The 23,299-nt window shown below is 33.8% G+C and overlaps 1 protein-coding gene across 15 annotated transcripts in view; it reads left to right on the top strand.

Moving 5' to 3' along the window:
* Window positions 1–23,299, top strand: part of ATRNL1 (attractin like 1) — a 535,879-nt gene that overhangs the window by 339,483 nt on the left and 173,097 nt on the right. For 14 of the 15 annotated variants that reach the window (XR_004951254.1, XR_004951255.1, XR_004951256.1 and 11 more), the window contains exon 27: window positions 8,195–8,302. Coding sequence is in view for 12 of the 15 variants with exons in the window: in XM_036222140.1 (XP_036078033.1) it covers window positions 8,195–8,302 (108 nt within the window). In the remaining 3 variants the exon portion in view is untranslated. Of the gene's footprint in view, window positions 1–2,535; window positions 2,987–8,194; window positions 8,303–23,299 lie in introns of those variants that run through there. The other variant, XM_036222149.1, reaches the window with a different exon arrangement.

Below are 23,299 nucleotides of genomic sequence, written 5' to 3' on the forward strand. Positions count from 1 at the left end.
TAACTTTAAAGGTCCAAAAGAGCCCAAGAATATAAGTTTTCTTTCAGTATATTGAACTTTGTTTAACAGTGTTATAAATCTTCAGGGGAAAAATACTGTCTTGCTAAAAAGTAGTTATTTTGCTACATATATATTCGACGGTGCTGTATGACCATCTGTCAGAAAAGTCATAGCACTTTTGATCCTGCTTTAATGGGAAACTTGAACTAGGTAACCTCTAGGATTCCTTCCAGCTCTGAGAATGAGTTATTCCAATGAGTCTGTTTATGACCATTGATTTTCCTACATTCTGATTTTGTGGTTTAACACACCGTTCCAGGTGCATAAGAACCAATTTATATCAGTCATGAGTAATCTATGCTGCTTTTAAACTGCCCTTAAGATTGAAAATATTAAAAGCATTGAAATTAGTTTTAAAAATATATCTTCTTTCACAGAAGATTAAAAACAAATAACAGTGCATATTAATCTATCACACTGATTAGTCAATGAACATCATAGGTACCTAGAGACAAAATAATTATAATTAGCAGATATCTTGTTTCACAAAGAAATATCTTACAAAAAAATCAATTTCGAGTTTATAGTAAACTGAAAATAACTCCATTAACTAATAGCAAAATAATCACATTTCCCTTAAAGGAAAGAAAATTTTAAAAATATTGATTAAGATGAAAATGCCAGTGTTTGAGTCATTTATATCTCCAGGAAGATATAAGTACTTCTTGAAGAACTTCAAAATTATTGTCACAAACAACTTAAATGTTCAACATGAACTCCTTATACCACTAAATTTAAAAAGCTAACCAGATTATGTTACATTTAGAATTTCTTAACCGAGAAGTTGGCACGTTGTGGTTCAGAATTGAATCTTGAGCTCTGTATGGATTCCCAGAATCAGGGAGGAAAAAAAAATCTTTCTTTAGTAAATTAATTCTTAAAGGGCGGGAGGTGGGCGAACTACTGAAGGATTGATCTGAGCTTCATTGTTATAAAAGCCTCCAGTCATAAATTACTGGCACACAAGCAGGAGTCGATGTGTCATTTCTATTGTAATCAGCTGCTTTTATATTTCCACTCGTCAAGGTTGACTTGATCATCTCATGCACCTCTTGGATGTCAAAATTTATTTGCTTCTCTTGAGAGCAGGACATGTATTTCTCTTACAACTTAGACCTCTAACTCGGGGAAGTAATATAGTCCATGATATGGCTGTGAGGGTATTCTATGTGGGGAAAAAAATACATATATTTTCAAGTGCCAGTTTCAAAATTTGAAATTATCTGGCTTTTACATTTTGCTCCTTAAGGAGTAATATATATTAAGCATTCGTTCTGGGGATCTAGCTTTTAAATGACCTTTTCAATACTCATCCTTTTGCTCATTTTGATTTGCTCGGATAAATTACAACCACCTAGCCTTTTGTATCAAAGAAGGTTACATAAAAAATTGACCTTTTGATACTTATTGGGAGAGGTAAGTTCATTGTATATGAGATTTACTGCCGTTGCTATTTTCTGGGTTATGTCTTCAGTAACTTTATTTGAGGACAGTAAAGCCTATTTCTGTTGCCTGTTCCAAGCTATTCGAACATCATAGGAATGGACTCTCTGAGCAATACAGAGAGAAATTATATCTTAAAAATTAATGAATCTCATTTATTTGGGTCCCGTGGTGTCCGATGATTTACATATGTTATTTCAATTTCTGTTAACCTTGATGAAACCAAAATTAGCCTTTGCCCATTCTTCTCCTTGCCATCCTGCTTAATAATCCTCGGCCTTGTTTCTGTTTCTTGAATACTTCAAGTTCAGATTTGCCTCAGAAACTTTGCACTTGCTGCTCCCTCTGCTTAAACTGTTCTTTTCTGGCTTCCTTTGTTCCATTTGTATAACATTCTGCTTGTTCCCCTTCATTTTCTGGCCTCTTTGTGGTTAGGGTGGGCCATGTGACTATCTATAGAAAGCGATATATGTTATTCGCTAGTCTCTTTTCTGCTCTTACATTCAAGGAATCCTTGGATTGAGATGGCAGAGCCTTACGATCGGAGCAGTCAGTATTGCTGAGATACCAGATAGGGAGTTACCTGGAGCAAGAATTATAATCTTTTATGTTAAACTTCAGAGTTATGGGAATGTATGCTTTTTCTGAGTATTCAAGGGTTCATGTCAAATGTCATTTCTTCAGAGACCAGTTATCACTCTAAAGCACTTTTTCCCACCCTATTTTTCTTTGCCTCAATAATCTTATGCTTCCTATAGTAATTTTTTACTATAATATTTTTTATTTATTTCTTTACACAAGTATGTATTGAGCAAACAAGACTTCTATATGTTATTAACTATGATTTTTAAGTGTTAAGAGTAATTTTTAATTGACAATAAACATTTCTTTTTTTGACTTTTTGTCTTAAATTCAATAAGTGCAAACAAAACAAAATAAAATGTCGCCCTGCAAAGATCTGTCATATATCCCGTCACTCACAAGAAAGGATGGTCTTGTATCAAGCGATAGCTGAGTTTTTGACTCTTCTAGGTGAACCCATTTCGTATGATTTCTTTCATCCGGAAGTGAGATCATCTTTGGCAAAGTCTAAATCAGTGATGCCATCTATGTCAACAAAGAAAGGATTAAGAATCCAAATTTTAATTTTAAAATTGTCTGAAGTGACCTTCAGAAAGTTCTGCAGTATTTCTACATGCCTTCAGGCCGTAAAAAGATGTACTGCCTGGCCGGAGGATCTGTGAAGTCCCTTGCGGGTCTAGGAATCTGTGAAGACTGCGTCTTAGTCATGTCAGTTATGTGCTTAATGTTATCCAGATGACCACGAAGACCCTCATTTGCTGACATTATTTAACCCTTATCTTGACCTTTTATGTATGAGTTTTAGTTTTAATTTTAGTTTGAATTTTACATATATATTTTGAACTATAATATGTATAACTTTATGCATATCCACAAATATACTTTCACACATTAACATACATATAGAATGTTTATGTATATAAATTAATATAAAGTATTAGCATTAAGGGGAAATATTGAAATTAATTTAATTTTGGACAGTTTCCAGTTTTCCTCTCTCCTTCCTCTGTCCGGTAGCAGGCTCGATGATGGTAAAGGCGGGTTTTGATTTTGGCACATTACTGCTCATACAGCAACCATGCATACCTGAATGACCTACCTGGAAAATCTGCTATGGCCAGGTGGCAACTGAGGGCATTTTGCTTTCAAATAATGAAGAAAAACCTGAATAATTTCAGTGTTTAATGGAATCTTCTGAATGATGAGAATCCTTCTAGCAATCACTAAATTTTATTATGTAAGGTATTGCAAATAGTGCAAAACTACCAATTGGTAAAGACATTTCCAAAATCATTAGAAGCTAATACTTAAACTCAGTGAATACCTGCAAGGAAGCTACCCAAAAAGTTTCATTTTTAAGTAAACCATGCTATTTCAAGAGTAACATAGTCCCAGTAGGTCAAAGATTATAGAGGCCTGGAAAGAAAGTAATTAAATTAACCTAAACAAGGAAGTTATGACAAGTGCCTCCCATAAGGCACTAACTAACACCACTATCTACAAAATCCAATTTTGACTGGAAGACTAAATGCAAAAGATTCCCAATGTTCTGAATAAGAGCTTGAAGACTGTGCCTTGTGGATCTAGTTATATAAAATGATAGAATATCACACTTTCTAATTAAATGATACTGTAAAATATTGTCACTTTACTTCCTCATGCAATCCACACACCAAAAGAAGAAAATTGATTGTTTACCCTATGTTAAGAATGTTAATAAGAGAAATACTTTTTCATGAAATGTTGCATAATCTCTAATTCAAATACTTTGTTCTTTTTACAACATAAACTCAAGAGCAATAGTAAATCATTTTGATTGTCCCTTTTATATATTTTCAAAAACTTAGGAATATAGTTTTTATTTAAAATGAATGCACTAGGATGACTTTATGGTAGGTTTTTAAATAACCTTTTCAGTGTTGCAATAAGGTAGGTGAGGAGCAATATGAAACCTGATGTCAATTTGAAATACAGGTCCAAAAATTGCCCCATTCTAAAAAAATATCTACTTACTTCGGAGGGTAAGGCATAAATATTCTAAAATATTAAAGGGCATATAATAGTTTTAAAGGTTAATTCATAATTAAAATCAGTTTTGTCATAATTTGCCTTCACTCACGATCAGAAGATACAGAATTTTGTACTTTAATCCACTCATTCATTGTTCATTTGTCATGTACTGTTGACTACCAACTAATTGCTATAGGGAATAAAAAACTAAAATAGATTTTTGCCTTAAAACTTCCGAAAAGCATGAAGATATGAAGACGTAACATCACACTAATATAAATAATTCATAAGCAAGATGATTACTTCAAACTTAGGGTGGGGTAGAAGGACATTGGAGGTGTGGAGAAGGATCAATAGAACTTAAACATAGGAAGAAGCGGATACGAAGACACTTGGGAACAGAGTTAATTACTGTGTGTGTGTGTGTGTGTGTGTGTGTGTGTGTGTTTGACTTTTTTCCTAAAATCTATTAGAGAGTTGTATGCCTTTAGAGTGGTTGGAAAGGTAGCTAGTATGAAAACTGGAAAATGATACACTATTCGAAGTAGTAGTATCGAGTGTAAGAATGAATATTCCTAGTTGCCTTATTTAAGCATGGATTTTCATATTATTTTTGTGGTTTGTTTTGTAAGAGATTTCAAATAATAAAACAGTTATGGACAACAAACATGGTAAGAAGAAAGTTCTTTAATTTTTCAATTTTCATCACAATAGTGTTTATGGCAGCATGATTATAACCTATTATATTATGATCAATTTCTTCTCTTGGCTTGATCTTTCTGCTGACTAATTGACAATAGCACATTATTTATAAAACAGATATCTGTTATACAGCTTCTTATGGAGGTACCAAATGTTAAACATTTTATATAAAAATCATAATCACAAAAGTAATTTTTTGAAACTTCTCACGGAAAAGTACTCTCTATTCTCTTAATTTTTAGGCTGAGTTTTTATCATTCTTAGTCACAATTGCAGAAAGCAGTTCCAAATCTAAATTTATTTTACCATAATCATGACATTTTCCAACTGTCTCATAAATTTGCAGCATTTGTTAAAAGGGAGACTAGTAAAGCAAAATGTGTCACTAGTGCTGAAGAAAATGGGCCTGTGGTAATTAGTGTGCCATCTTCAAAGATAAATTTAGTGCTTGGAATTTAATGTAATAATTGTACCAGCGAACGGTTATCGAGGGCTCACGGCGTGCCAGCCTCTGCGCTTAGCGATCTAAGCATGTTACCTCTTGAGCCCCAACCTGAATGTTGTTGTTGTTCCCATTTTATAGAGAGAAAGAATGAGCATTAGGAAGGTCTAAAAGGTAATTCGATCATGATGCACAGAAAAGCTGAGACTCAGCTTTCTGAGGTATAGGTGCAGGTTGTAGGTACTGTTTATATCCTGATTTTACAGATGAGAAAAATCGAGGCACAGAGAGGTCTCAATGATTCGGTTCAGCTCAAAACAGCTGACAAGTAAAAAAAACTGGTATTCAAACACAAGTCCTTCTAACTCCAGAATCTAGCTATATCACCTGTCAGTGTTTTTACTAAACTTTCACAAAATATAAGTTGTAAGTCTGCCGTTTACCTCTCCTTTTGTTCAGACACAGAAGGAGCAAAGATCAGGAGGTAGTGCAAACGGATGTTAACTGGCAAGACAGGGAAATGTTGTTAAGGAGACAGCTAAGGGAACCTCACTTTATTCCGTTTTATTATTTTAGGCCAGCACACCAAAGCAGGAGGTTTTCAGGAGATAGTGATTTACCCTCCCCAAGTTTCACAGTCAGAACATTTATTTACATTAGTTTCCCAAAGTCAGAAACTCAGCATGTCAGCCAGAGTCTCCCCAGCTCCCCATCACCCCAACCCCACCCCAAACCAGTCCTCTGCTAAGTAACTGGAGTAAGTTCATTCAGCTAATTCCCTATTTGTATCTATTACTGTGCACTACCTTTTATCCTAGTATTTTTATTTGACCATGTCTTGTTTTACAAGCTATAGTGTAATGGTCGTGGGCGAGAACAGTGTTTTTATTCTTCTTTACAAAAATCTTTAAAAATACTTTTGTATTCTAAAAAATAAAAAAATAAACAAAAATGTGATGTCACTGATCTTTATTAAGTGTGTGTGTGTGTGTGTGTGTGAGAGAGAGAGAGAGAGAGAGAGAGAGAGAGAGAGAGAAAGGGGGTTCTCAGTAACATGTTCCAGAAAATTCTATTCTTTGTTAAAGTGAATTTGTAATATTTATAGTATTTATATTATAATTTGTGGTGTTCAGTCTTCATTAATTACATTTTATAGACTTTTTAGGTGTAGGGAAAAGGTAAGATGAGGAAATTGAAGCTGTTTATTTTGTTAAAAATCATATAATTGTGTAAGCTGCCATTTGTACGTAAGAAATAGTATAAATGAAGAAACTTTTTAATATGAATGTTAGAAAATTGTGTTCACATCCAAAGTTTAATTTACAATTTTTTCAGCACTATTCGTACTTTCTTTTAGGAAAGGTACTTTGTATATTTGTGTGTGCATGCGTGCGTGTCGATGTGTGTGTATGTTTACTGGAGGAGACAAAGAACATGATGTTGTCTACCCTTAGTATCCCTTTGGCACTTAAAATGACAGGATGTTTGCATTTTTCATGGACACAGTATTCAGATCAATTAGCCACTCCTACTGAGAGAGGCACAAACAAGATTCTGTTTGCCAGCAGCTGCATTTTTAATAACACAATTTCGAGTTTATATTGCAGCAAATAATTTGGTGGTTTAGATCACAATTATTTTCACTTTAAATAAGTTTTTAGTATGTTTTTATTACTTGTAAAATATACATACGATTTAAGAAAAACTATTACTCTGTACTGGTTGTGTTATTTCTGCCCCATATTGGCAGGTGAGGTAGAAATCATGACAGAGCAAGGCCTTCGGTGATGTTTGAGCTGCTCATTTTGTGAACACTGTCGCTGCTGTATCACAAGTGTTAAAACAAAATGCTAAATACTAAACTGCCATCAGGTGTTGGCTTATGTTCCTTAATTATCTAAAAGGGAATTTTATGAATGAGGCATCACAGTGCTGGATACATTTACATTCAGAGGCCAGTTGTTAACTTTTTAAGTTAATAACGGTGAATTTAAAAAAATCTCGGTGAATAATGAAACCATTCATTGTGTTCAAGGATTTTTCCTTTCTTCAATGATATGATTTTCTTCTTATTTGAAAGGGTATTTAATTGCATTGCTCATTCACTTTTAATATTTAATAATAATTTTATTAGCTGTATAGAATGAGAAGGGCAAGGTTTGCAATATCTAGTGCCGGTCATCAATTTTTTCTTATCATGACTTAATGAATATTGTAATTACAAGGAGAGGCAGAAATATAAATTAGCTTGGAAGCTGGTTGGGACTTGCTAGTTCCTTGGTTTTAGCTTGGCCAAAGCCCAGAATTGGCACAAGGAGAAAAAAATATGCATCGAGGGTACTTTAGAAGCCCTGGCACAAAATTTTTGCGAACTACTAATCATTCCTCACTTTAAATAATGAACACAGAGGCTTTGAATAAAGTCATAAGTGCTGTGAATAATAATTTCTACTGATTCCTCAGCAGTTGACAGCATTTTGACAACTTACATGACTTACTCTTGGAATGTATATGTGATTTTAATCTCTATTAATGCATTTTGACAACTTTTCGTTGTTTTCTTAAATATTTTTACTGTTATTTGCTTTCAGCTAAGACAAAAGCATTAGTTAGAGTGGGAAAACTTGGCATAGCCATCATTGTAATAGCACTTCTTTAAGCAGTGCCTCTCACCTTAAGTTTTCAAAATGCTTTTGAGAACGTTTCATTAGGTTTGTGGGATGGAGGTCAAGGGAAGAGTTTTTTTGCAGGCATCATACATTTAAAGCATCTATGGAACTATAACCCAGGCTATGGAGAGAAAATGATTTTCATTTTTAGTGATCTAGATATGGATATGTGTATTAGATGATTCCTAAATTTTGAGTGCCATTCGTTCTAAATGGAAGCAGATATTGTTGAATTTAACGTGTTTGTAAAACTATTTTAAAACAAATCATTTTTAACTCCCTCCAGCAACTGCTTCGAGAAAGACAGCAGATGGCCAGCCGTCCCTTTGCTTCTGTCGATGTAGCCCTGGAAGTAGGAGCCGAACAAACAGACTTTCTGCGAGGCCCATTAGAGGTAGGAACAGTGATGCTGAAAGGGGACCACTGTGATTTGCATATGTATATTGCATCTCTAATCTGCATCTGCTTGTGAAGCCAAACAGAGTCTGATTATCTAGAGTCGACAAGATTCAGCTACATATATTATGCCATTTTCAAGACACATAGTTTTAATAGAATGACATGAGCTGTAACAAAAGCCACTGGAGAATCCATTAGCCTAGGCAAGAGTGACAGACGGCTCACCTGGCAGCCTTTGCCTGACAGATAGGAGCTGAAGTAATTTAAGATATAAGTATGATGGAAGAAACAGAGCACCTATATTTAGCCCTTAGAGTGTCTAATGCCCCTTAGTTAACAATTCACATCTATCTTTATTAACAAAGTTGATTATAAAAGGTAGGTGGAGATGAGTTGCATTTTAATCACGTAGTTTCACGTTTGAGTGTTGAGAATTGTAGAATGCAGTGAATATTTTTGTGGTAGTGTAGTATTAGTATATTCTTTTATTCTAAATGCAGAAGTAGACTGTGGCGAAACAGAAGTCATTTTGTGCAAGTAAATGTCGTATTAGAATCCTGAAATTGTTCCTGAAATGGTCTGAAAATAACAATCCCCAAAGAGGAAAAATCCACAGATGGTAATTAGTGACTAATCAAAGCATTTTGAGGCATAGTAATTTAATTGTATGTTAATTTTTTAAATTTATATTTTATGTAAAATAAGATGTTTAAGTACGATGATTAAGAAAGACTGTAGAGTGGAAATATTTTTTTCCCTTTTGTAGAAATGCTCCTATGAGACTAATTTCATGTTGCTATTTTCATATTTTCCTTTTCTTCAAGGAAAGCAGGAAATATAAAAAAAAAAAACACCCCTTCAAAAACCTAAGTACAAATATAATTGATTCTGCCTTTTGCATTTTTGGTTATTGTGAAAAAATAAAACTAAAGAGACCTCATGGACTCTATACAAAGGGCCGGTATTTAAAGGACATTTCCCTGTGAATGATTTTAAGCCTTGGTGTTCTCGATTTTTTACTATGGTAGGATTCATTACCGGTTGCCATGGAAGGTTAGAACATTAGGAAGTTTACGTGTATATCTTCCATTAATTGGAGAGAACTCAGAAGAGAGACAGAATGATTAAATGAAAGTTACAGAAAGTGCTCTAATTTCATTTTGACCCCTTGTTTCAAATAACTTTAGTAAAAACCTTTTACCAAATAGAAAACCTGAACTATTTGAATCCAACTTTTTTTTTCTCCCTCATCTGTTTAAAACATTCTCAAATACTGCTAGAACTCAATTAACAAGAGAAAAATGAATGTAAAAAGTATATACAGAGACCACAGAGGAAAAGTGGTAATCAAAGAACTCGAAAACTCACAAACTTAAGGAACAAATGCAGTTTGTGTGTGTGTGTGTGTGTGTGTGTGGGGCCATGCTTTGTCAGTTGCTGCTTAGTAGTGTTCAAAAATGTACTGTTAGGTGCTCATATCATTCTGCTTTATGTTTTCCAATCTTTATTTCCTCCTTTATCATTTTGATGATTTTTAATTTAAATTTTATTTTGTTGAGTTTAAAATTTTCTCCCTCTACGTTTTTTTTTTTAGTTCATAACTTCCTGGTAGTCTTTCTTTTAATCTTTTATTTCCATCATCTTTTCATTTTCTTTTACATGTACTCATCGTTTCAGAAAAGACTTAGCTTTTTGTTTTCATAGTCACTCAGTAAATCTGTATTTTGATTGGTAAACTTAATCTATTTACATTGACAATAATTACCATTCTACCAAGACTTATTTTATGTACTCCATTGTGTGTGTGTGTGTGTGTGTGTGTGTGTGTGTGTGTGTGTGTGTGGTTGATACTAGCTTTGCTTCTTTTTAGTGTTTTTACCCAGCTTCTTTTGGATAAATTGATTTTCTTCTACTAAACTAAGTATTTCATATTCTGTTTCTATGTTCCTCATTTTTACTCCTCACTTCTGAAGATTCATGGTGATGCTTATTTTTCCCTAGCAATGTCTAAAACTTATTTATACATATTCATACCCTGTCCATCTCAAACGAAATTAATCCTTTAGCATGCTGTAAACTCCCTCTGTTCCTCCCACCCCCTGTGTTAAGTGCTAGAATTATTGATCCAGATATTATAGATATATTTTTTCTTTATTATGGCATGTCTCAATAACAATGAACTCTATTTTACTACTTTATATTTTATATCTAGCTTTTCGAACATGTATCCCTTTTATTTTTTTACAAGTTCTCCAAGAGGTTTTCTCAATGAGAAACTTTATGTGACATATTCTTTGAGATTTTAAATGCCTACCAATATATTTATTTTGTCTTCATGTAAATAACAGTTTAATTAGATATAAAATTCCCATTCGAAGTTCTCTCACTCTCCGTTGTCTCAAGTCTGGTGTCAGTTTGAGCCTTTGTCCTTTGTAAACGATCTCCATTTTCTTTCTGGCATCTTTCAGAATTTTCTCTTCTTTCTCAATGTTATTAAGTTCCTCTCTGCTATGTATATGTTCTTCTATTTGGCACTCTATGAACCTTTTAAATCTGCAGACCTATGCTTTGTATAATTCTGGCTAAATTTTGGTTACTATTTTAAAAAATATTTCTTACTGTGTTCTCTCTCCGTCTGGAATTCCTGCTAGATACTCTTGACACTTCTTTTGTCACCTGTATTTCTTAACTTTTCTCTCATCATTTCTATGTTTTCTGTGATTTCTTCCTGACCCCGGGGACATTCCTCAACCTGGCATTCCAGTATACTGATTTTTTTTTCTCAGACTGCTTGTGGATGTTTCATATTTTTAATACTTTCCCTTCTCTTTCTGCAAACATTTATTTTATTTACTTTAAATATTGTCCCATGCCTTCCATTATATTTGCTTTCCTTTGGTATAGCTTGCTTCATTTTTCTGTCTTTCTTTGTTCTTACAGTCTTCAGAAGTCTCCTTTATTTTTTCCGTGTACACATATTTCGTTTTAGTTACTGATATCCCTTTAAGAAGATGGACTCTAGATCCTGCTCTTACAGGTGATTAGTGATTGGAGGTGAGGAAGCTGCCCACAGTGTATAATCTGGTAACAATCACTACTCCTCATTTGCCACAGGTGTCCCTTTGACTGTAGAGAAATTCCTAGTCCCTCCTTCCTAAGCATTATTCTTATTACATGGTAGCCTCTCTCTGATGTAATTGCCAGGTCGGCAGTTGAGGGGGGAGGAGTGAATGCTTAGGGGTTGTCTAGCTTCCTGCATGTTTAGCGATGTGATTCCTCACTCAAGCTGGATCTAGAACCACTCTACCGTTAGTTTGCAGTCTTGGGTGGGCACAGGACAGGTTCTGCTGCTTTCTTGCTACACGGCAGGCAGGGTAGACATCAATCCATCCAGGACAGTGTGGACTCTGGTCCTCTCCTAGTGCAGGTCAGTATTTACTCCCTACAAGAGGCGTAACCGCCTCCTGTCTTTTCAAGTGCTTTTTCAAGATCTCATATGAAGTGCTGAGTATGTCCTGGGGGTTATCAACACTTCCTGTTCCTTATATGTTAGCTCTATGTTTGAACTCAGAAGAGGAGACAAATGACTCATTCTGGTTTGTCATTTGTTGGCTGCAAGACCATATGTGCTTGCGCTTTGTATTTCATAAAGCATTATATTAATGTTGGTAGTCTCATTGTTTTTCTTGCTTTTATTATATAAATAACTGGCATGCCTCTATTTCATTTGTGTCACTTGTTTTTAGTGATATGTCAAAGAAGAAAAATATTTACATTCATACTCTCATTTAGAAAGCCCTTTTATTTGGGAATCAAGTAATATTTATTAACATATACCATTGTTGGGTTTTTTTGGTAACAGCTTTATTAAAATATAATTTAGACACCATACGATTCACCATTTTAAATCATACAGTTTGATAGCTTTTAGTGTATACAGAGTTGTGTAACCATCACTAAAATTAATTTTAGGACATTTTCCTCATCCCCAAAAGAAACCCCACACCCTTTGGCAGTCATTGCCACCGACTCCCCCATTTCCTCCAGCCATCTTCCTCAGCCCTAGGCAAGCACTGATCTACTTTTTGTCTTTATAGCTTTCCCTATTCTATATTTTCATTCCATTTTTATGTAAATGGAATCACACACTGTATGGTCTTTTGTGACTGTTCACTTAGCATATGGGGTAGAAGTTCATCTGTATTGTGACATGTATTAGTACTTCATTCCTTTTTATTGCCAAACAATATTATATTGTATAGATATAGTACATTTTTCTAATAAATTCATCAGTTGTTGGACATCTAGTTGTTTCCACTTTTTGGGTATTCTGAAAAATGCTACTTCATGTGTGCAAGTTTCTGTGTGAGCTTATGTTTTCATTTCTTTTGGGTGTGGAACTATGCATGGAATGGCTAGGTCATATGATAATTTTTCATTACTTGTTGAAAAACTATTTTTTTTTACCCCCACTGAATGATCTCAGGATCTTTGTTGAAAATGCACTGTAAATGTGAGGATTTATTTCTAGACTCTTGATACTGTTCATTAATTTATAGGTCTGTCATAGGACAATACTGCACTCTCTTGATTGCTATAGCTTGGTAGTAAGTTTTGAAATTAGAAAATACGTGAGTTATCCAACTTTGTTATCTTCGAAGCTTGTTTTGGTTCTTCTGAGTCCCTTGAATTTCCACTTAAATTTCAGGATATGTTTGTCATTTCTGCAGGAAGCCCGGTAGTATTTTGACAGCTTGTGTTGAGCCTATAGATCAATTTGGGAGACTATATAGTATTTTAACATTCACTTAATTAAGGCGGTAGTTTTGTTAATTGAGTACCTCCATTCTCAAAATCCTAAATTCAATATCAGTTTCCTTCATCTTGGTAAATGATTATGATTTCTGATTTTTGAAATTTCTTATAGCCATTATGTTCATATATGTTCAATGATCTTAAGTAAATCAATAACTTGAAATTTTTTGAAAATTTGAGTTGAAAATATTGTTCAGTTGATTTTTTAGAGCTTAAATTCTTTGTTTAGTTCTTCCTGTAAAAATTAAACATTAGAAATAAATCTCAGGAGCTAATTGCTAATTTGTTCCTTTGATATACTTTAGAAAATAATAGAAGTAGAAGCAGAATAATTAAAATTATATTTTATTTTCTCCTTTGCTAAGCATCTTACTAATTATTATTAAGTGGAAGTTAATAATAATAATTAAGTGGAAGTGTCATATATATATGTATACACAGGTATATATTCCAGTATTATAGTACACTCAAAGCTGCCCCAAATCTCTTTTTTTATGTACAAAACTTAGTATGATGTTGTTTATTGATTTGCTTATACAGTGAATTCTGAAGCCTAGTCCTATTCTGAAATAATGTTAAAGATTTTATTTAAACCTGAAAATCAAAGTAATTTTAAAGTTCCTCTGCTGAGTTTTTCTTAAAATTCGGTGTTTAACACAAAGCCATGGGGTAGCTGGCTATCACTGTTCTGTAATATTTTCTGAGTGTTCATAATGCGGTTAGTTAAGGAATGGATTTCTTTTAAATTAAATTTGACTCTTATGTGCCATTCCGAGGTCCACATCTGTACAAGAAGGAGGAGAATGTAAGGTGCAACATGAAATGAATTACCTTTGATACATCTGTCTCTAGGTAATTGTGTACTACTATGCATTGAAACGTCCCCCTATTCTATGAAGTAAATGTGTTCCTGAAAGTTTTTGTGTATAAATTATGTTTTTTTTAATTGGATCTTTATAGGACCTTTGTGTAAAATTCTAGGTGTTGAATCCCTTGTGAGTGAAAAAAGATTGATAGTATGAATAATCACCCTCAATTATCTATTAGCAAGTCTGAATCATTGTATTTTCCTCTATTATAGTGATTAATTAAAATACATTTTTAAAATTTAATAGACACTTAGAGTATAAATTTATATACAAATGCAGTTTATTAGTTGGTTTTAAACTTATCTTAAAAAGAGGATTATTTTTGTAGTAATCGCGTGACCTATAGTGTATACCTGTCATTTTTCTTCTACCAGCAATGACATGGTCATTTATGGTAATCCTTCAATAGATTTTTCTGGACTGCTTCCTATGCATCAGGCCCAGTCCTAAGCACTCACTTGAAAAACATCTGGCAACATAACAAAGAACACATCCTTGTGAGTTTATATTCTAGCAGGAGAAGATAACTTATTTAATACATTGAGAGGTGATACGTATAATGGAAAAGAAAAAATAAAGCAGGAAGCGGGTTTGGGAGTGCTTTTTGGAGATGGGGAGGTTGTGCTATATTGAATAGGGCGGTGGCAGTCAGGGTGGCCTAACTGAGAAGGTGAGATTTGATCAAGCCTTGAAAGAGGTGAAGGAGTTAACCAGGCAGGCAGCGGGCTCCCAGGGAACGTGGTGTTCCAGGCTAAGGGAATGGCTGGAGCTGAGGCGCTAGGGTGGGGCGTGCCTGACAAGTTCATGGAGCAAAAGCAACATTGGTGGGGAGGGCAGGACGCAGAGAAGGCAGATGGTATAGGGCCTTGTACACATTGTAACGATTTTGATGTTCAATTCTGAGTGAAGAGGGGAGCCGATTGCAGGATTTTGAGAGAAGATGGACATATTCCGACTATTTTTGAAAGGATCACTCTCCCTTTCGGTCTGAGAACAGTTTGAAGGGTGATGTCTTCATGTGGTTCCCTGAGAAGCAAACACTGAGATGAGGCATTTGTTCGTTTGGGATTGAAGACTATGCTGTTAGGAACTGGGGCCATAAGAAAGGCATGGAAGGTAGCCCTTCCCACTATGGACAGCCAGAGCGTAATCCCACTGGGGAAGCTGGGAGTCAGGGTGAAACACATGTCAGACCGTGGAGGCCAGGAGCCGGGGACCTAATGCCGCATTAATCCTCTAACTCCTTTAGTCACTGGTTGAGGGCTGCTTTCTGGGAGGCGAGAGAAAGCCCTCAAGTGAAGAAATGCAGGCTTAGGCAGGAATCCTAACATGCTAACCGAGAGGCATGGAAATCAACCAACAGTCTCTGCAACTAGGGCCAAGGATAGAAGCAGAAAGACAGGTGAGGAAGCTACCGTAGGAATCCAGGCAAGAGATAATGATGGCATGGCCAGGGTGATAGCCCTAGAAACAATGAGAAATGGTCAGATTCTGTACTATGTTTTTAAGTTTATTGTGAGTATAATGTTCTCATTTTGAAAGTCTTGATAGTGACTTTGTAAGTTCCAAATAGAAAAATAGGAAATGATTTTCTTTCTTTAGTAGGCACTGTAATAGCTCTAGAATTTCTGATCCCGCTGTATTTATTCATTGGGAGGCGTGACTGTCTCACTCTCAGTATGTCCACTCAAATAACGAAACGTATGCTTTTCTTAAGTAACTGATAGAAACTATGAGGAACAGGCAAAAGCACCTCGTGCCCCTTAAGTGACTTAGATTGGCCGGGCTTTTAAGATACGGTGTCACACTAAAAGTATAGAATACAATTTGATAACAAACAATTTAATTTATAACCTTTTAGGTTGAAAAGATGATGGTGTTAATAATGTGCATTAGGGAATGAAAAACCCTGCCATGTGTTTTGGGGACGAGCGGTGGTAGGAAGGAAGGAGGGAGGGAGTTTACAGTTTTATAAACGTCACCTGAGTCCTTATGTTTCACTGTTGATGCTAGAATATTATTCTTTGCTTCTATTTTATTTGTAATTAATTTTTAGCCAATTATTCTTACCCCATTACTTATATGAAAAATTGGAAAACACTTTAATGGCCGACAATAAAGAATTTGTTAGTTAATTTATCATATGTTACACAACGGTATATAAATTATGATCTTTTTTTTCGTAAATATAGAAAAGCATCTGGTCTAATAAATTCTTAATAATAGTTATATCTAGGTGTGTGGTGTATATGGGTTATTCTCTTTGCGTATCTATGTTGTCCTTTCTATAATTGTACTTGCTACTTTTTTTAACAAGAAAAAAAATAAAAGTAATCATAAAGTTAAAGTATAAAATGTGGGTTCCCCCCCCCCAAATTTTTACACTCTTAGGGCTAGTTATTCAAAATGAATTTTCTAATCACTTCTGTTTTAGGGAACAAAACTTATGTTTATTTTGCATATTCTGGACTTCCCTGTTACCTTTATAATTTTCTTAATTTAAGTATAGTTGATATAGAATATTCTATTGGTTACATTAGTTTCTAGTGTATAATGTAGTGATTCGATATTTTTATAACTTACAATGTGATCACCCCACTAATTCTAATAATCATCTTACCCTGTTATCTTTTAACCCACCATGATTAGTTTAACCACACTTCAGTTTTTGAAAATGTATATGACATTGGGCATTAGTTCTTAGGTGTGTATCAAGCATGTACCAGAAAGAGCTTTTCAGTTAGTAGGAATGAGGATTTATATGCCAAAGAAGGATTTTGAACTTGAACTTTCTATGTCATAGGAACAAATGAAATGTTTAAACTGAGTTTAAGACAGTTTTTCAAAATTCATTATGTATACTATGTCAACCTCATTTGAGCCTTAGGTGAATCTTATGAAAGAGGCAAAGCATATTTTGCTTTTTTTCTATTTATTATTGAGGAAACTGAGGCTCCGTGAGCTCAAGACTTTTGTTCAAGATCACGCATTTAGCCACCAACAAAGCAAGAACCAGGTTCTGAATCTCAGATTAGCTCGAGTTTCTCTCTCACTCCATTCTTTAAATGTACTGACTTTAGTCAAATTGAGACTCTATCTTAGCCCCTTAATGTATGTATGGAATAGTTTTTTCTGTTAAAGCATTTTATAAGCATAGAGGTACTTAAAGTTCACGTAGTATTCTTTGATTCCAGGTGCTCAGATACTCATGTAATTGAGACAGTTTAGTCTAGTACACTATGTAAGAAACCTCTCACCCAGGGTGACAGGCATACTGTTCAAGACCACACTGGACACACAACTGTCATGCTAAGAGCATTGCCGATTTTGCTCCAGAGCAGCGGGAGCCCAGTTCTCCGCTGTGGGGAACAGCCAGCGGCCCCACCGTTACTTCATTCCAAGCCCGCCATGTTCGTGGACAGCATTTCTGGTGTGGAACAAACAGCTTATTTACGTTTCCCTGGATTTCTTATTTTTCAGAGTGTTAGAGCTATCTTGTGATATTCGATGTTTTAATTATTCTATTAACATTCGCTGTTAATAGTCTGACTTCATTGATAAATCCTCATTGTAAAAAAAATGCAGAAATAATCAAAAGTAAAATTAAAATATTCTATAATCCCACCACCCATAAATATTCACTGCCATAAGTTCTATGTCCTTCCAGTAATATTTTCATACACATAACTTTACAAAATTGAGAGTGTATTCCCTATGTGATTTTAAATTCTATTGTTTTCACAGTTTGATTTTGAAATGCCATGTTAATTATTTTGTAATATAATTTATTTGCTTATTTTATTGTCAGTTTGATTCTAATTAACACTATTATAAATAAGGCTGTCGTTAACTTTTATACATAACTCTTGATCCTAACTAAAAGAAAAATTACTAGATCCAAAATTATGACCTATTATGGATCTTGAAATATACTACTTATTTACTTTCCAGAAATGGCCTTATTCATTCTAAATTTAGCAGAGTTTGAGAATTTCGTTTTTTTTGCATCTTTGTCAAAAATAATTGTAAAAGCATTTTTAAAATAATTTTGTTAATTTGCTACATGATATGTTATCTTCTCTTAATCGGATTTGTTACTAGTGAAATTGAATATTTTCTGTTCTTTAACCATTTATATTTCTCCCAGTTCATTTTATTGACCATCATTCCCTGTTCTCTTCTATTTTAGTAGCATTTATTTATTATTTATAATATAAATCACACAAGGTATTATTTATTAGTTACAGAAAATTTGAAAATGATAACATAGCTTCTTTAATATCTTCATCTTCCTCTTGGAACAGTCTTTGCTGCTTATTTCTAGATCAGATATATTACATGTTTGTAAATTTTCTGTTACAAATATTTTCCCTTCTGAGTATTGCTATTAAAGTTTTTTCTCTATATTTTCTATCAATCAGAATACCTTAGTAATATTTTCAGATATTACCCTTGCTTTCTAGTTATCCTGAATTTTCTCTTATTGTTCCTTCTTTGCCGGCTTTCTCTGGAACTGAAGATTTTAAAAAATTATTATTTCCTTTTTTCTTCGCCTTATTTACATGTTATATAACCTATTTTCTCTTTTAGCAATTACTCTTAAAATTTTAATAGGCTTAGTTTAAGTCTGAAATTAGTGAACATTTCTAGCTCTTTCTAAACAATATAAGAACCTAAAAACAACTTAAATCTTATTTCCAACTTTTATGTCATAGTTATCTTATTTGTAGTTCTTTGAGTTTTGTCATATTTGAGTTAAACGTTATGATTATTGTTACTGTTTTACATGATCAATGTTTTTAAATTTTCTTAAATATTTACAATTTTATGTGCTCACTATTCTTTGCATTAAGAACTTCCTTCTGAAATAAGTTTTCATCTTTCTTTGATTTACCTTCGGAAATTCTTTTAGCATATATCTTCCAATAATAAACTCAGCTTGCTGCTCACTGCCCCTCTCTTCATTCTCAGTGCCTTGGAGCATCTCCATATTGCTTACAAGCTAAGAAAAGTTTTGAAAATGCACTTCATCAAGCATCTAGTTATTCTGCATTGGGAGAGTCATGCTCAAACATTTTGTTCATATGAAAAACTTTCTGGCTTTTGGCTTTCATTGTTGCAACCAAGAAATCCTCTACAGTATAATTCTCATTCCTTTGTAGTTAATCTAGCTTTTCCTTCCAATAGCTTTTAAAATCTTTGTCTTTGGTGTTCTGCAGTTTTACTATGGTTTTCCTAAGCATAAATTTATTTCGTATTTTTCCTGCTTGGCATATTTTGTCCTTCTTGTGTCTAATCTAAAGAATATAAATATGAAAATGAACAACAACAAGATAAACCTGAGTTTACCTCTCAGGGTCTCATAAGATAAACAGAAACATTTTCAGATACAGATATAACCCTGATCACCTATATTCATAATGTCCGCCATTCAGCAGAACAATACACTACTTAAGGGTATAGTCATATCACAGTTGTACAGCAGTCTTGCAAGTAAGAAGTGGCTGTGTGAAGTAGACTATAATATCTAATATATTAGAAAATCATAAATACAGTTTAGTGATTCTTGGAGGCAGTATTCCAGCTCTGATTAAAAAAGACTGAATTTCAAACCGCACCCCCCCATCCTTCACCTCCTCTCCGATGAAACAGATAATATATAGGACCCATCAAAAAATTGCGCTCAGCAGATTATATCCACTGCAACCAAGAACACACTGTGACACAGAGTAGGGTATTTTTGTGTATTAGCAAAAACTTTCAACACTCATTTCCTATATATATGTTAAAATGTTAATGTTTACTATATCAACATGAAACTAATATTAATATCTTAATACTAGTTAATCAGTAGCAACAACAAAAAACTAGTAATATTTTTGGCGCCTTTTTCTAATCTTTGGATTGTCTTTGAGCATTTCTTGTATGCTGATAATATACAATAGTTATTTCATGATTTTTTAAAATATTTTATTAAGCTGTAGTTCCCTATGACAGTTGTTATTACAGTTAATTGATGTTTCTGTTTAATATCTTTTTCCTTACATTTCATGTAAAATCAGTTACTAATTGAACTAGTATTTCCTACTTCTTTCCATTACTTGCGTTAGTAGACAATCTGATCAGGTTCATATCCTCAAAGAAATAACTGACTATAAAAATTCTATAAAATACTGTTTAATCAAATAGAAATCTTATAAAGTGAAATCCCAGATATTGGAACTATACTGCTAGATATTTTATATGTAGACTCTTAGAAACCAGTAATGTTATACTCTAAGTAAACATTTTCATATTTTCTCATACTTTGCTTTTCTAGAATATAAAATAGCAACCAGGTCAAAATTTAAGGTATTAAATCTGAAATTTTATGTTAAATCTTGATATACATCTTCCTTTTACTCAGCGGTTATAGTTCTGTACTTTTCATACCAGAGACCTTTGTTCATATTTATATCTTATAATTTTGTTCATATTTATTGTAAGCCTCTTAATTTTTGGTTCATGAAGAAAGGCTCTGGATTAACCATTAATGGTGGCATATAAAAATATTGCGGACTAAGTCCATTAAATAAGAAATAAAATGTTAATTTAAATATCAGTGATTAACTTTCATAGTAAACAAATTTAAACATACAGAGAAATGGATCATATCTCCCAGCTTAGCAACTGCTGACTCAAACACACATAGCTAATCTCGTTTCGTCTCTAGCTCCTCTTCCCCACAACCTCCCCAGTGATTATTTTGAAGCAAATCCCAGGCATCAAAGATTAAATTTTAATTGAATCGCAAGAGTTCTTGATTTATCACATTAGTATTGAAAATAACTATTATAAAATGTTTAAATTTTAAAAGTTAATTTCTACTGTTTATTTCTAAGGTTGTATCAGTCTTTTGGTTTGACCTGTTTATAAGTAAAAATGTAAGGTTTTTGCTAGGTGTATTCTTCTAGGCATTTGTTCCATAAGCAATGGGAAATTACCACACCTGAATGGGAATAAAACCTCATTAAGCGAGATTGTTCTACTTTATTAGCATATTGTGTATATAGTTGCTTTAGTAGCATTGTAGACATTAAGTTGTAAGAACTGCAGGTTTTGCTTAATGGAAAGTGCTGCTTAACAGTATAAGCCATGTGATCTGTTTTTTTATTTACTATATTATATTTTTTTAAATTACACATGGACTGTAATCCTAGGAATACTTTCTTAATTCTCATTATAATACCGATCTAATTTTTTTTCACTGGGACGCTGAACTGAACTGCTTAACCAGTTTTAATTAAGACTAAAAACAAGAAAAAGAAACGTCACATCATTAGAAACTCTGATTTTTGCCACTTTAACACAAAAGACCATGAGCGATACAGAATTAGTCAGATGTGAAAAATGATAAGCAACCCTAACAGGGGCTGTCTATGACGAACTACAATAATTGAGGAAGCAACCTTGACATATTTCCATCCAAGTATGAGTATCTATAGTTAATTATATTCCAGACAGTATCCATTACCAAAGATGTAGGGCCAAATTAACTTTAATGTTGCACTCTTCACAAGACATTCCATAGCTAGCAATAACATTAAGATAATGCTGTTAAAATAAGAATTTCAATTATAAGGCAGATGAGACTGTGAAAAACATGACAGCTTTAATGAGCAGTAGGAGTTGGTATTCACTTTGATAAGGAACATAGTTATCATGGATAGAAAGGAAACAAAATACAGCCTGCAGCCTTTTCCTCCTGTTCCCATCACCCTCTGTGGATAGCAGCCTTTGGGTTCCAAGTCATTTCTATTTATTCTCCCAGATCGGTGCCGGGATGACGATCCTGTGAATCTTTCAGTTGCAGCTAGAACACCTTCGATTTCTGTAGTGCTTCACTTTTCCAAATAGCTAAAAGCATTTTATCTTGTTCTTATCACATCTTTGTTAAAAAAAGAAAGGGAATTAAGGTGTGGGTCCCCTCTTGCAGGTGGGAAAACTAGATCAGTAACTCAGTAACACTGGGAGTAGATTTGAATTACTGGAAAGATCACCAAGTACTTATTAAGAGGATGATTTTAACCAAGGCATACTTAGTGACAATTACCTGAGTATAGTATCATTCTTTGTGTTGTATTAAACATACCCTTGTTTTTTTACTTTACAGTGGTAGAAAGAGAAGGATTTGGTGAATATCACTGGTGGGGATAGTAAGATCGGAAGAGAACAAGGCTGCCATTGATTGTTGTGTGTTCTTTGTAGTCCCTAAGCATGGAGCCACACCCTACTAACTTTGTTAGGCTAGCCTGTGAGGCATGTATAGTATAGTGTTGTCAGTGATCTACTGGTATGGTTTAACACAGAAAACAACCCAGAGGGCAAGCTGGCCCTGTTGAGGCACACTTTAACCTGTCCCGAAGCTTCAAGGCTGTTTTATACAATTAAGGAAAGCTAAGAGGCCACCCTGCTCATCTGAGCTGTCATTCATTTGATTAGTCTTAGCGATCACCTGCAGAGATTGTAGTTTCTTCTTGTTCACTTTGAATTTTTCCATTTCATGTACAAATGGTAAATTTTCTTTACATGAAGAATAAACCTAAATGATAATTTTAGCTATTTTTAAAGCTCTTTTCTGCTTCTAGAAAATCCTAAATCCTATTTTGATTTTAATTTATTCTATGTATCACTATTTATTCACCACTTATATAATTAATATAAACATTTTCCTCAATATCTTTATAAATACATTTCTCAAAAAGCATTTTCAACCATATTGCTTGCTCCCGAGCATGACCAATTTTCATAATCTTTACTACAATATGCTGTATAATACCCGTAATACTGGTGCTGTCTACTCTCATAGTTACTTAATCTGTCATCAAAGGGAGCATGGCTGATGCCTTTAAGTGAACCAATCGATTATACAGCATTATGTTTAGCTTCTACAAGCAGAAATTTTGTTTTCTCCCTTAGGATAAACTTTAATTCTAGAAATGAGCATTCCATATAGATGCAGAATGTTCATTCATTCAATACAAACGTGTTATGGCTTACTTGATAGTTATTTAAATGATAGATCTACAGAGTAAATAAAATTGATAAGGCAATTTATTAGCATTTATGATTATTTTAAATATAATTACAGTAAAACCGATCTAAATTACAAATATTACAGTGACTCTTTCGAGATGAACCACAGGACTCAAATTCAAAATCAATGTTCTTAATCAGCTAGTTAATATATTATCTAACAAAATAAACAACAATACCATATTAAAGGAATGACTTTGCTAAACAGATCTAATAGTTTTTAAATGTAAAAA

The sequence above is a fragment of the Rousettus aegyptiacus genome, unplaced genomic scaffold, assembly GCF_014176215.1.
Source record: "Rousettus aegyptiacus isolate mRouAeg1 unplaced genomic scaffold, mRouAeg1.p scaffold_m13_p_6, whole genome shotgun sequence".
NCBI lineage: Eukaryota > Metazoa > Chordata > Mammalia > Chiroptera > Pteropodidae > Rousettus > Rousettus aegyptiacus.